This window comes from Thunnus maccoyii, chromosome 17 (assembly GCF_910596095.1).
Source record: "Thunnus maccoyii chromosome 17, fThuMac1.1, whole genome shotgun sequence".
Taxonomy (NCBI): domain Eukaryota; kingdom Metazoa; phylum Chordata; class Actinopteri; order Scombriformes; family Scombridae; genus Thunnus; species Thunnus maccoyii.
The window spans coordinates 7,983,996-7,996,678 of record NC_056549.1 but is presented as its reverse complement, the minus strand read 5'-3'; the positions used below and the strand labels follow the sequence as shown (position 1 = coordinate 7,996,678).

The 12,683-nt window shown below is 40.4% G+C and overlaps 2 protein-coding genes across 2 annotated transcripts in view; both read right to left on the bottom strand.

The window, feature by feature from the left end:
- Window positions 1-424, bottom strand: part of snap25a (synaptosome associated protein 25a) — a 54,490-nt gene extending 54,066 nt beyond the window's left edge. The window contains exon 1 of the mRNA XM_042390949.1: window positions 85-424. The gene's annotated coding sequence lies outside the window, so the exon portion shown is untranslated. The remainder of the gene's footprint in view (window positions 1-84) is intronic.
- A 170-nt stretch (window positions 425-594) lies between these two features.
- On the bottom strand, window positions 595-11,977 carry ankef1a (ankyrin repeat and EF-hand domain containing 1a). The gene is made up of 11 exons (XM_042389556.1): window positions 11,721-11,977; window positions 10,185-10,392; window positions 9,472-9,633; window positions 6,764-6,963; window positions 6,427-6,576; window positions 6,138-6,261; window positions 4,943-5,765; window positions 4,225-4,451; window positions 3,840-3,988; window positions 1,576-1,722; window positions 595-1,174 (listed from the first exon to the last, which is right to left on the bottom strand). The coding sequence occupies exons 2-11, from the start codon at window positions 10,372-10,374 to the stop codon at window positions 1,019-1,021; spliced, it is 2,328 nt and encodes a 775-aa protein (XP_042245490.1). The 5' UTR covers window positions 10,375-10,392; window positions 11,721-11,977; the 3' UTR covers window positions 595-1,018.
- Between the last annotated feature and the right edge of the window lie 706 nt (window positions 11,978-12,683).

Sequence of the window (12,683 nt, the reverse complement as noted above, 5' to 3'; positions counted from 1 at the left end):
GCATGTTTCAACCTGTGTATGAATTTTTGTGCACATTAAAAAGACAGTTGCAGTAAGGAAGGTATTAAAGAGGGGGAAATGTACATTAAATGAGCCACCAGCCTCCTGTCTTCTCCTCCTCCTCCTCCTCCTCCCTGCCACTTCTATCAGACTCTTCGTGTCTCTTGCTGCAGCCCCAGACACTGCAGAGTCAGAGGAGGATTTTAACTAACTTTCTATGTGCAGTATGTACTTACAGCACAGTTTTGTACCTGTACTGTACTCCCTGATTTAGCTCCAGTTTTTATTCAATTACAGGCTGTAAACCAAAACTTATATTCATCTTTATGTGCAAAATCTTTATATGTAGTATTTGTCAAGTCAAGATAATTTTATATATACAGCACCGAATCACAACAGAAGTTATTTCAGGGCACTTTTCACATTGAGCAGGTCTAGACTGTATTCCAACATTCCCCCCATGAGCAAGCACTTGGCAACAGCGGAGAGGAAAAACTCCCCTTTAATAGGAAGAAACCTCGAGCAGAACCGGGCTCTAGGTGGGCGGCCATCTGCCTTGACCGGTTGGGTTGAGAGAGAAATTGTGAGAAATTCGGAGAAATTTGTTCCGGTGTATTGACGATTTTTACTTGACAGTTTGCAGGATGGAGAAACAGTATCTAGTTGAGCTTTGTGTATATACAGTGCTGTATGGTGTGTTTGAATACAGTATTCATTTTTGCGTTGATTTGTCATTTGATTAGTACTAAAAGTAGATTGTCTCCCTGATAAGATAGCAGCAAACATGTACCGTCCTTCTGACAGTTTCTGAGTATGTATATATGATGCATGATCTGAAACTATAAATGACTAGATTAAAAATGAGAGATTTAGTAACATGATGTTCAACTATGTTAAATAAAGTAATGAAATTGATGAATCCAGTGTCCACAATTGTTAAGGGTGACCAGCCAGCTCGAATAACAGACTGTGATTCCAAAATGTCTATGTATCTCTCACTGCCTAACCTCCTTCCAGGCTATTCTGTGGTTTTTGCTAGCTTCAGCGTCTTCCTCTGCATGTTCTGGCTGAAAGGCATCATGAAGTCGTCAAAGTCCAACTCGAGGGATAAGAGCTCCTTCCGTCTCTCTATCTTTGACATCAGCTGGCTGGTTGTCGGCGGCTTTCCCCAAACCTTAGACAGACAGACAGACAGACAAAGATTTGAAGAGAGAGACAATTGCTAGAATTGCTTCACTGCTTTTCTTAACATAAAATGTCTTCTGGTTGTTAAATTACAATCATGAAACTGCCCTTTTAAGTGTTTCTGGATTGGAAACATGTCTGTCATGGGAGATGTTAGTTTGACAGTAGTATTGATCATTTGTACTGGCTTTGTTGAGATATCAATGTAAATATGGCATTTAAAGATTTGTTTGAACCTGATATCAATATTTCAAAATGTATTTCCTATGCTACCAACTGTATGGTTCGAATGGACATTAATTTGTATTTTCTGAGTTGTTGGAGGCTTGTGCAGGATATTAGGAATTTCTAATGGCATGTAAAGACAGCAATTCATAACTTGTGACCTACCGTTTTTGGCACAAAGGTGATATCCACAGTGTTGGTTTTCCCAGTAGTGATGCTGGTGTTGTGCAGGATGATGCTCTTTGACTCTTTCTGAGTAGGCGTCTTCCCCACCGTTACAGTTGATGTGTCTGCAGCTCCTGGAGGAATGACCTGAAGGGGACACCGAGATTTACAGATCTGCTTTATTATAGACATTATAGAGATATCAGGAACAATGCATACATTTAGTTCACATTGTCTATCAAAAGGAAGTGCAAAGATTTGTCACTTGAAGGATAAAAATACTTTCTTTTTATGAATAAATCATTGTAAAGAAATACAGGATAGAGAGGATTCTGACAACCGTCCCAAACAATTGCACCTGTGACATCGAGAATATATTGTATGTATCTACCTGAACCAGAACTCAAAAGGGGATCTGTGCAGCGATGCATATTATTAAAAACAGGCAAAACATTATTTCTGCAGAGAGTTACTACTTATGCCCACTTGTCTGATGGTCAGGTGTCTGAAAAAGATTAGTCACTTGTCCAGAGCAAACTAATTTACATATAAACAGAAGATAAAACGAAAGATTTTTTTCTCTGGACACATAAAATCTGGTTCTCGCTCTAAAGTAAGAACCCACAAAGACAGTAGTAATCAAACTCGTTTTGTAGGTTTAAAATGTAAAACATAAAACTCCTAACACACATAAACACAAACAGAAGTCTTAACACCATCTATTACTTTCCTTGCCTGTAGATGGTGCATGTCTACATCTGTCTTTTTAACCTGCTGCTGGAACTCAGAACTCATCGGCTATCGTCTGACGATAAGCAGATATCTGTGTGTCAAGATTACTGCTGTGGTGACTCTCTTGTCTCTCGGTGGCGTAGGTTGGACTGCAGGTCTGACACTGCAGGTCCTGCGCCTTTGCAGTTAGATATTATTTGGGCCTGGTTTCAGGTGCATCAATGTCACTGTGTGTCCTTGTTTCAGCCATGCCCTAAAATCATTGTTTCAATCACTCAGATCTGGGAGCCACAGACTTCTATTTGCAGTGCAGCCATTCATTCAGGTTTACATTGCTATGGTCTCACCACTGAGGATGTTGCTCTATTTTTATGGCAGACTACTGAACTGACTGGGGATTTTTTGATTTGAAAAAAAAAAAAAGTCAATAAAACAAGTGCCATCAGCAGTCCAACTCACATTTTGGCATATAACTCCTAAACCTTTCTATGTATAAATAATCTAATTGTAACAGCACACTTTTTTCACCAGTGTAGAACATTTAAAACCTGCATATAGCAATGGGTGTGATAAGTGGAGAGTATTATCCCGGGATCACAGGTTCAAAGCTATAAGTGAGTGAATATTCTGCAATGAAAGCATATACTTAGACTTGAGGGTACATGCATTATTTACAGTGATTGACTTGCTCATAAGTCACTCATGCGAGGAAATATAACAGGGTTATTGGTTTTTGATAGTAGTGAGCGAATTCCTGCAGTTTTGTCCAGAATTTCTTATCATTTAATACAGTGATAACCAACATGCTCAGTGAGTAGGCAGTTCCTTATTACACCTGTGTGCAAACTGCTCTGCTTGATGGACTTTCTTGCCCCCTAGAATTGCTTATATTGAAAGTTCAGTACAAATGTATGCCACAGCACCATCTGCTACTTTCAGAGCCTTAATGACAAAATCAATACATTCTGTCTTGATTTTAGCCAGCTGATAGGAAATGCAAATTGAAGTGGCAGTGTGTTCTAGTTGTAACATAACACATCTGGTCTAATTTGCTTACAAGTAGCTGGTTTTAAGTAATCAGATCCCTTTACAGGCTTGTGTTTCCTTCATGTTGAAAGAAGAAGCGGGAGTTAAACAGATGAAAACCAGAGTGTGAGATTACCTCCAGTCAAATGTTGGTAATGTTTTGCTTTAACACTGTTTACACACCACATTCTGTTGGATGTTCTATGTAACACAGAGCTGGTACTTGACCAAAACATTGCAGTATCAGCCGAAAAAGGACCTTTTCATGTCTTCAGAGAAAAGGAAAGCTTTAATCCCACAGTGACAGCCATGAATTCCTTGTTATTCTGAGACACAGTCTGTCTGAATGGTTGTTGTGGGCAGTGAACAGTGAATAAGGAGCAATGAGATTTTCCATTTCACACACACACAACAGGAACAACAGGAAAGGTTTGAAGCCACAAGATTTTAATACTTTACGTCTGTAGCCGGCTGCTGAAAAGATTTTAATGACGTTACTTGGATACCTTTTCTTTCCCAGGTTTAGACTTTTGAGGTTTGCCCCCCTTTCCCTTGTTTGTCTCCTTTGGTTTAGGCAGAGAATCCATCTTGTCTTTGACCAAGTCAATTATCCTGGAGTCTGCAAAAGCTCTGGCGATGTCGAGGCAGTTTTGTTCTGCAAGGATATAAAATATGCTCAGTCAAATAACAGTAGAGGTCACAGAGTTAAAAATAAAAGAGAAACAGCTTGCCACAATAACTCCAGTGGTAAAATTGCACCAACGGACAGCTCAATAAACAAATATAGTTATATATCCATATCTGTTCCTAGTGCACATTAAAACCAATTCTAAATTGAAACTGATTTCAACATCAGTATTTTCCAAGTGAATTTCAGATATACAGTCAAACCTTTCTTGTTCTCCGCATTCACGTTGGCACCCGCTTTGATGAGGAAGTCCACACAGGAGGGTCGAGAGCTCTCGATAGCCCTCATGAGGGGCGTGCCTCCACTGAGGGCCGGGGCATCAACGACGGCCCCAGCTTCCACCAGAAGTTCAATAAGTTCCACTTGGCCTGCGTGAGCCGCATGGTGGAGGGGCGTCCAGAAGAACTGGTCGCACGTATTCACATCCGCTCTGTCAGGAACAGTTCATAGTGTGATTTAAAGATTTCAAGAGCGTTGGCTTTTTAAAATAGACGACTAATTCTAAACAGTGTTGCAGTCTTTGCATATAGATTTTCATAGTGCAATGAAATGAACTGAAACCAAGGTTGAAAATACAAGTAAACACTTAACAGATCAGAATCAGATCAGTTTGCAGACACAGAAAGCTCCATTTTCAACTTTTACTGAATGTTTTACATTTAAAATCACACTTTTGTTAATAAATGTCACTTACTTGTGATAAAAAGTTAAATAAAATCTTCACAAATGCAACTAAAAGCATGTCAGTAAAGGGATTAAAAAGTTTTGGTCATTCTGTACAGTATATGCAGTGAAATGCAGGGTGTGCAATAAATAATAATTAGAATAAGAATAAAAATGAGAATTGGCAACAGAAATATAAAGGATAAAAGTGGTATAAGCAGTGCTATGAGACAGAAAGGAAAATATAAGCTTTCTCACCCCCGGCTGAGAAGGTACTGAGCCACCTCGTAGTTACCACTGGAGCAGGCCACCATCAGCGGGGTCTTGTAAAACGGATCCTGAACGTCCACAGGAACCCCCTGACTGAAAGCGAGGTCCAGAGACTCCAGATCGCCACTCTTCACACAGTAGTTGATGTTGACATAGACCTTATCGGGCTTGTCTATGTAATATGCTGAGTCATTAATTAAGGGATGTTGTGGCGGATGGTCGCGGCCGAATCGACGGACGTCTGAGCAGTTGTAGTACGTCTCGATCATGAAGTGGGGTGGGCCTCCGTCCGGTCGCCGTGGCATGAGCTCTGGTGGGTGGGTGCAAATGGGCAGGGGGAGGACGAATTTACCCTTCTTCTTACCTCCTTTCCCTCCTTTTTCCCCCTTTTTCTTTTTGGGCATGTACGAGGAGAGGAGGAACGGCTTCTTGATGTACTTGACACCTTTGATGAAATCGTTAATGCTGACACCCCCATCTCTCCCCCTGTCGTGGGCTGAGATGACTGTGTGGATCTGATCCAGCTCAACTGGAGCTCTTAATTCTTCTAACACTGAGATGAACATCTCTGCTGGAACCGTGTCTGATTTGTCCCCAATGGCTCGCCGCAGATCAGTCTCGTTCTCGTTGGACCAGTCGTGGAGGGTCAGGGCCCAGAGGTCTGACATGGGGCCGACACCGCTGGACTTGTTGCCTTTCCCCTGTTGCTTCTCTGCTTTCCTCAGCTCCTTGGCTGCAGCTTTGTGACCGGCGTCTTTGGCAATCTGACGTGGCAGCAAACCTTCCTGGTTCTTCAGTTTGGGGTTACAACCTGAACATAGAGCACAGTATTAATGAAAATATAAACATACATGAATTGAATTACGTAATTTAATTTGGGACTGTGTTTGCAGCTGCATATTCTTTTTTTTTTTTAAATACTTGGCCATGACATTGATACATAATGCTGAGTAAACCCATGATTTTAAAACAATTCATTTCCTGGCTCTACATTTATCATAACAGAGAAATAAGCTTACCACATACAAATACAAAAAGAGACCAACAGAAGGCCTGCCTCAACTGTGATGACATTAAGAGTTGTTACCACATAACAATCTTAATCTTCTCTTTATGTGACCCCAAAAAGCTGAAAATGACTGCATTGGCATCGGGATGCCTGTTATTGTTGGGCTAACAGCACCTCTCTGTGCCAGGAACTTGCAGCAGTTCGCGTCCCCTGCGGCAGCAGCGTAGTGTAAGGGTGTGCAGTCCTCTAGGTTAATCACACCCATGTCTGCTGAGTACGCAGACAACACCTGGATCACCTGGGAAATACAAAAAACACCAACGAACAACAGATTACAGAACTCTAAATCTAAAATACAATCTTCACTTATTGTAACTGCTCTAATTTGAGTTACACCCAGAAGAAGAAATGTAGAAAATTAGAAACTACTTAATACTAAAAGACTTCTGAGCAGCTGCTACACCTCAAAACAGCCCCCCATGGCAGCATAGTGTACTGCTGTGAAGCGTTTTCGGTCCAGGGCGTTGGGGTTTCCCCCTTTTTTGAGAATGGCTTTAACGAGCTGCAGGGATCCGACTTTGGCTGCTTCCATCAACGCTGTGACTCCGGTTTTCTGAGGAGAGGAGAAGAGAGGAGCCCACAAATCCTGTCAGTCTTAGGTGAGACAAACAGCATGAAGAACATCTTAGCTGCAAGTATCACAGCGTCACACTGTGTTGTGTGCTTAAAGGATAAAGGGTACCGATTATACTCTTTGTGTTATATACTCTCAGTGTTACTTCGTCTGTGTGATTATTAACCTGATTCGTTGCATTGGGGTCTGCCCCTCCATCCAGCATAATGAGACACATGGGAGCGCACTCCTGGGCTTTCTCACACATCAGCTGGAAGACATGAGTCCCTTGTGTTGACACGTTGTTGACGTCTGCCTGGCACTTCAGCGCCACCTGCAGGCAGCGGGTGTGGCTTTTGGTGGGGTACATGCAGTAGAACAGCACACCTAAAGTCAGACAGGAGAACGGTAAAGAGAGAGATTCAGAACAAACAAAAGATTACAAAAAAGTTGAGATAGAGTGAGTGAGGCTGCATCTCAGGGAAAAAAACCCTTAACATTATCAAAACCTTTTTTTATGTTAACAATGGAAAAAATATCATATATCTAAGGGGATGTGGGTTTCTTGCAGGAATGAACCCACAAAGAACTCCAACTCAGTTCCCCTGAGCTCTGCAGACTATTGTTTTGGTTTTGGCCTGCAACTTTTATGTTTTGGTTCATTGTCATTGCTCTCATCAACTATGTTTCCAGCCGCAGGGTAGCTGCCCGACACCAAATAGCAGAGAGACAAGGTTAGCTATTAGGACGTGAACTCAGTGGAGCATTTGGCATCTAAAGACCCTGATATTTTCCTCTGAGGTTGGTAGAGACCCAAACAAAGCTAAAAATGTGAATAAAAGGTTGAATATTGGACTTATATTTACCAGGTTGCCAGAAACCTGCAAATGAATGCTGTTACTGTGTCTGATGGATGTGTAAATAAGGCAGTTGTTTGCTAAAATGTTCCGCATATCAACTTTATAAGGTGTATGTAAATGCTTTGTATACAACATGTAAGTCAAACAATCAATTAAAGCTAATTTAAGGTTTAAAACATACTTTTTGGCAAATCAGCGCAATCCACAGACAGGTAGAAGACACGAAGAGGCAGGAAATTAATAAATCCATATCTTGTGTGTACGGTGGAGAAAAAGCTTGCTTGGCAATATGAGTAAAATGGTTACTGTTGAGAGAAATCCTAGAAGTAAACACAAATTGGCTTCAACCTTTGTCGATAAGCCAATCTGTGTTCTCGCAAAGGAATCTGCAACTGGCCATGAAGACAGACACCCCGGGTTTTCATGATAGAAATGTTTTTCAGGAAGGCTCTGCTGACACTGAAAGCTGTCCAGTACAACCACATTCTCATCTACTGGCCACTGAGCAGCTCCACTGGAGCAGTTGAAGGGGAGAAGGGCCTTGCTCATGGGCACCTCAGTGGTGGTAATGAGGGAGGGGCCTTTTTTCTCTCACTTCCCCGACTCATTTATCCCGGTGGATACAGTAAATCACACTGGTGTCACAAGCCCGCTCCTCTAACCTGCAGGTCATCACCGCAGTACTGAGGATAATAATACAGGCAAATGTGGGACAACTGACACAAAAAGCTTGGGTGTGAGTGTTGAGACTGGGCCTAACCAGTCCTCTGGGAGAGCAGGAAGATATCGGGTTACTCAGCGTGTTTCACAAGAGAGGATCACTATTAAGGGTTGAACTGTAATTAGACGTACCCGTGCGGTCTGACACACACACAATCAGGCACACACCCACACATAACACACATTATACAAAAGTTTTTTATCACACAAGCACACTCATGCTATTTTTCTCTGTCTTTCTAGCTCACTCTCTCTCTCTCTCCTCTTTCTTCCCTCTGTCACTTGTTCACTCCCTCTCAAAAGTAATCGATGCCCCGGACACACTGTAATTGGGGTAATTATCACAATTGCTTTAAAAAGTTCCTGGAGAAGAACTTTGGGCTCTCTGTTTGGAGTTGTCGGGGATACCGCCTCCTCATCAATATCTAAACAGAAGCAGCATGCATTTTCATGAGTTGTAAGACAAGGCAAGGCGTTCAGAAAGAACCTGACGGTCTAACTTGAGATGGAAAACACCTCTATTTGAGAAATCGACACTTCAAGCTCTAATTAGAATACATTAGTTGAAGTAAAGCTGTTCCTCTCAGCCTTATTAATTATTGACCGCATACATCATAGGTACATTCCTGTGCATTATTTAAGAGTTTTACTTGTAGATAAAAAAAAATCTTGACTGATAATTGAGAATATAATTGAAAAAAGGCCAGTTGTCTAATGTTAATCAGACCTGTCAATCAATTTTAGAATTACAGCAGTTTCCAATCTTGTGTTTTGATATTTAAAGGTAAGGTGATGATTTCTTGTACATCTGGATCACGGATTATTCCTTTAAGGTGAATTAACAGAAAAAGACATAGAGATGACCAGAGATTTCTATTTACTGCACTCAAGTTTAGCCACAGCTAAACAATTGACCTATAAATTATCTTTTTAGTTATCCACTTAATCATTTAGTCAAACAAATGTCACAGATAATGGCAATTTCCTGCAGCCCAAAGTGTTATCTACAACATAATTTTCTCTTTCTCTTCTCTACTGCTGCTGCTGTCTTGTATCTCTGTGCATCTTCTACATGGGATGATTTGCAAAGCACTGTGAAATCAGACTCTCTTGTTCCCATGGCTGCAATAATATCTGGTATGTTCCTGTAACTGTTTTCTACTGTTTTCAATTTGTCTTTTATGTAGTATTAAATCAACCAAATATTCTACTGTACTACTCTGCTCTCCCCATGTGTATCTGTTTCACCTCTCCAGAACCTGCCATCTGTACATGCTACTATATATGGCGAGTGGCGATGACTGCTATTACTCACCTTTGCCCTCGGCGTCTTGGAACCTCAGGTTAGCACGGTTCTGGGCCAGCAGTATCACTATGTCCTCGTTGCCTAGCTCAGCCGCTAACATGACTGGGGTGCGACCTCTCTTGTCCTGGATGTTGGGGCGGGCTCCCTGAGAGAGAAGGAAGCTGACCAGGTCTGCAGTAGAATCAGAGAGACAGTCAGGACAGTGAAGTGACAGATTGCTTTTTAGTTTGCAGTAAATTCTATGAATTGCACGAGTGCTCTTAGCTTCTTTAGATTAAATTTACATGGCACAATTTGGAGGGTTGCAGATTATGGCCAACAGCAGCCTGCAATATCCCTTTTCTCTGCCTTATGCATATGCATTCATATTCTTCCTGAAGGCAACAGTAATAGACCTTAGATTAAAATGCTTTTTTTATTAGTCTGTAGGCTACCACAAACCTTTCTGGACATTATTTTCTAGTGCCAAGAAACAACTCATGTAGATTAGGGTTTTTGGAAGTTGTAAACATCTTAATCAAATTACCTTCATCTGGATATTCACCGTATTTAACAGTTTAACATGCAAACAATGGGGTTTGTCTAAAATCTGTTTCTTTCAAACGTTGACCTCTACCTCATTTGACTTCATTTGAAAAGAATGTAAATGTTATCCAGCAGTCAAGTGGAGCGCCTTGTTCTCTTAAAAAAGACTCTGACAGAGTAAGGAAGAGGCCCATCACCCTGATTGTTGGCTGAAACTGCCACGTGAAGCACCCCTGTGCCGTCCTTTGGCTCAGTGAGATTGATGAGGTTTTCCATCCCGAGGTTCACCATCTTTTCTATCTGCACCTTATCGGCCTTATGGACATACTGCAGCAGGCGGTAGATCTGAAGGACCTGCAGGCGGCCCTCTGCTACTCTGCCACTCATTGTGGGGTTAGACAGAGGCTGGTGGAAAAGAGAGATTTATAACTTCCTGACAAACATGTAGGTATAACTGTAAAATAATGACCTAGGATGAAAGTAATTGTGTAGCTTTTTTCAAAAAGTCAGTCATTTTAATCATGGATGTTTTTTTACTCATGTATCATAAAGCTGAAATCACCTCAGTGACTTATAACATGGTTTTACCTTGTTGAAGTTCTAATTTCCATTTTTTCCACCTAAAAAAAATCAAATTTGACCTTCTGGTGAGTCACACAGAGATCACACTCACTGATGTTTTCCTCTTTGAGTACTAGAGGTTGTGGAAAGTGGTGGAAAGTACATTTACTCACTGTACTTAAGTACAATTTTGAGGTACTTGTCCTTTACTTGAGTATTTAAATTTCACTACATTTCAGAGGGAAAACATTGTATACTTTAACTCTAACCTACTGACAACTATAGTTACTTTTAAGATTAACATTTACATACAAAACATGTGATCACTTTATAAAATATGATGCATTATTATAGATTAAACTGCCCAACAGTATATGGAGTAGCCAAAATTAACTCCATGTCGACCAGTACAACATGCAATTTGTTGCTAGTACTAATACAACCTATGTACTTAAGTAAAACTTTTTGTTGTGTGGTATTGCTACTTTTACTTGAGTACATGATTTAAATAGCGACTGTTCATATTCTGACCCTTCACAGTATGGAGCAGGTCATTTTTGACTGGGCTTAAGTATCCCATTATAATTACTCCCTGTACCAAAATTTGAACCACAACTGTCTTTTGCATCCATAGATATCTATCAGTCATTAATAAATGGGTGATTGATTTTATTTAGGTTTGACACCATTCATTTTTTTGAGAAAATACATTCACAATCACTCATGATCTCATGTTATCTAAAACAGGAGAACATAGCAGCCATAATTATTTCTATTAATTTGTGTGTTAAGTGAAGGATGCAACAACATTTGAATGGTAGGTTTCATTATAACCATTAAAACCATCAATCAACAACCTTTGTGTGCAAAAATGTATACCAGCTGCACAAAAATAAATAATTTTGAAATATTACCATTTTTGTATATTCTGATATCTTCTAAGATTTCAGGCTTAAAGAATGTAATTTAAGGTGTTTTTATTGCTTTCAAATGTCAAAAAGGGTCAAATTTGATATGAAAGGGTTAAATGCTTATGACGCATAGCATTATTGTTTCACACTGGCTACTGAACTTTTCCATAAAACAAGCCAACATTAAACTTTCTAAACACTGACACATACAGGCTTAAACAAGAGCTGGATTGAAAGGCATACAATTAAAATTGCACCCACCTTCACGCTTAATGGGATAACGTTTTTTCCTTGTGTTTGGCACGCGCTTCTTACCGTGCTGGAAAACGTAAAAACTTGCTCTTTGTTGTCCACATACCCAGCACGTTTGAACAGCCAAGACAGTCACGTTTATCCAGAGTTTTTCCACAAGGTCTTGACTTTATTTTTTAAAGCACAACCTCTCACTTTGTGTGAACTGGAGGAAAGAAACAAACTCGGCTCCATGGCAACGGAACGCGTGAAATCCCGGAGAGGGGAGGACGTTTTGTACTTTGGTGCTGTCTGATGCTGCTTTCAGGTGTTGCTGATGAGCTCGGTAATACGAAATTTGAGGCTCCAAACGCGTTTGCAGCAAGGAAAGGTGTACAATTAAGAGCGTAATATTAAAAAAAAAATTATACTAAATTTATTTATTAAAACAAACAAAGCAAAATTGAATTGCATAAGGAATAAAATAATTGGGCTGTTCAACACCTGGAACACTTTGCTCCTTAAATATCACATTTCAGCAACATTCAAGTACCCTATGTCCAATTCACAATCTCATATTTCTGACTGCACTGGACTCTTTATTCTTCATTCTTTATTTGGTTCCCAATTAGCTGTGTTTTTGCTTTGGGGTTCCCACAAAATAATAACAACATAAAAACCATGTACTATACATATATGTAGCTCTTCTTATAATGCATCCTTATATCCTTAAGTAGCCGAGGTAGAATTACAGGTTCTTTGCCCTTGACCGTCAGTGGATGGATCAATTTACATTGTCTTGGGAATGACTTTGTTTGCCTGACTGACAGTGAAATGGCAGCTATTGAGTGTGGAGAGGCTTCTAAAGAGACCTGCAATTTCCACTGACAAGTAATGAATGTGCAAAGAATGTAAGACAAGTGATACTCTTTCCTTCAAGGGACATCTTTAAGTTTTCAAGGTTCCTCAGCAGCAATACCACAACTGTTGAGA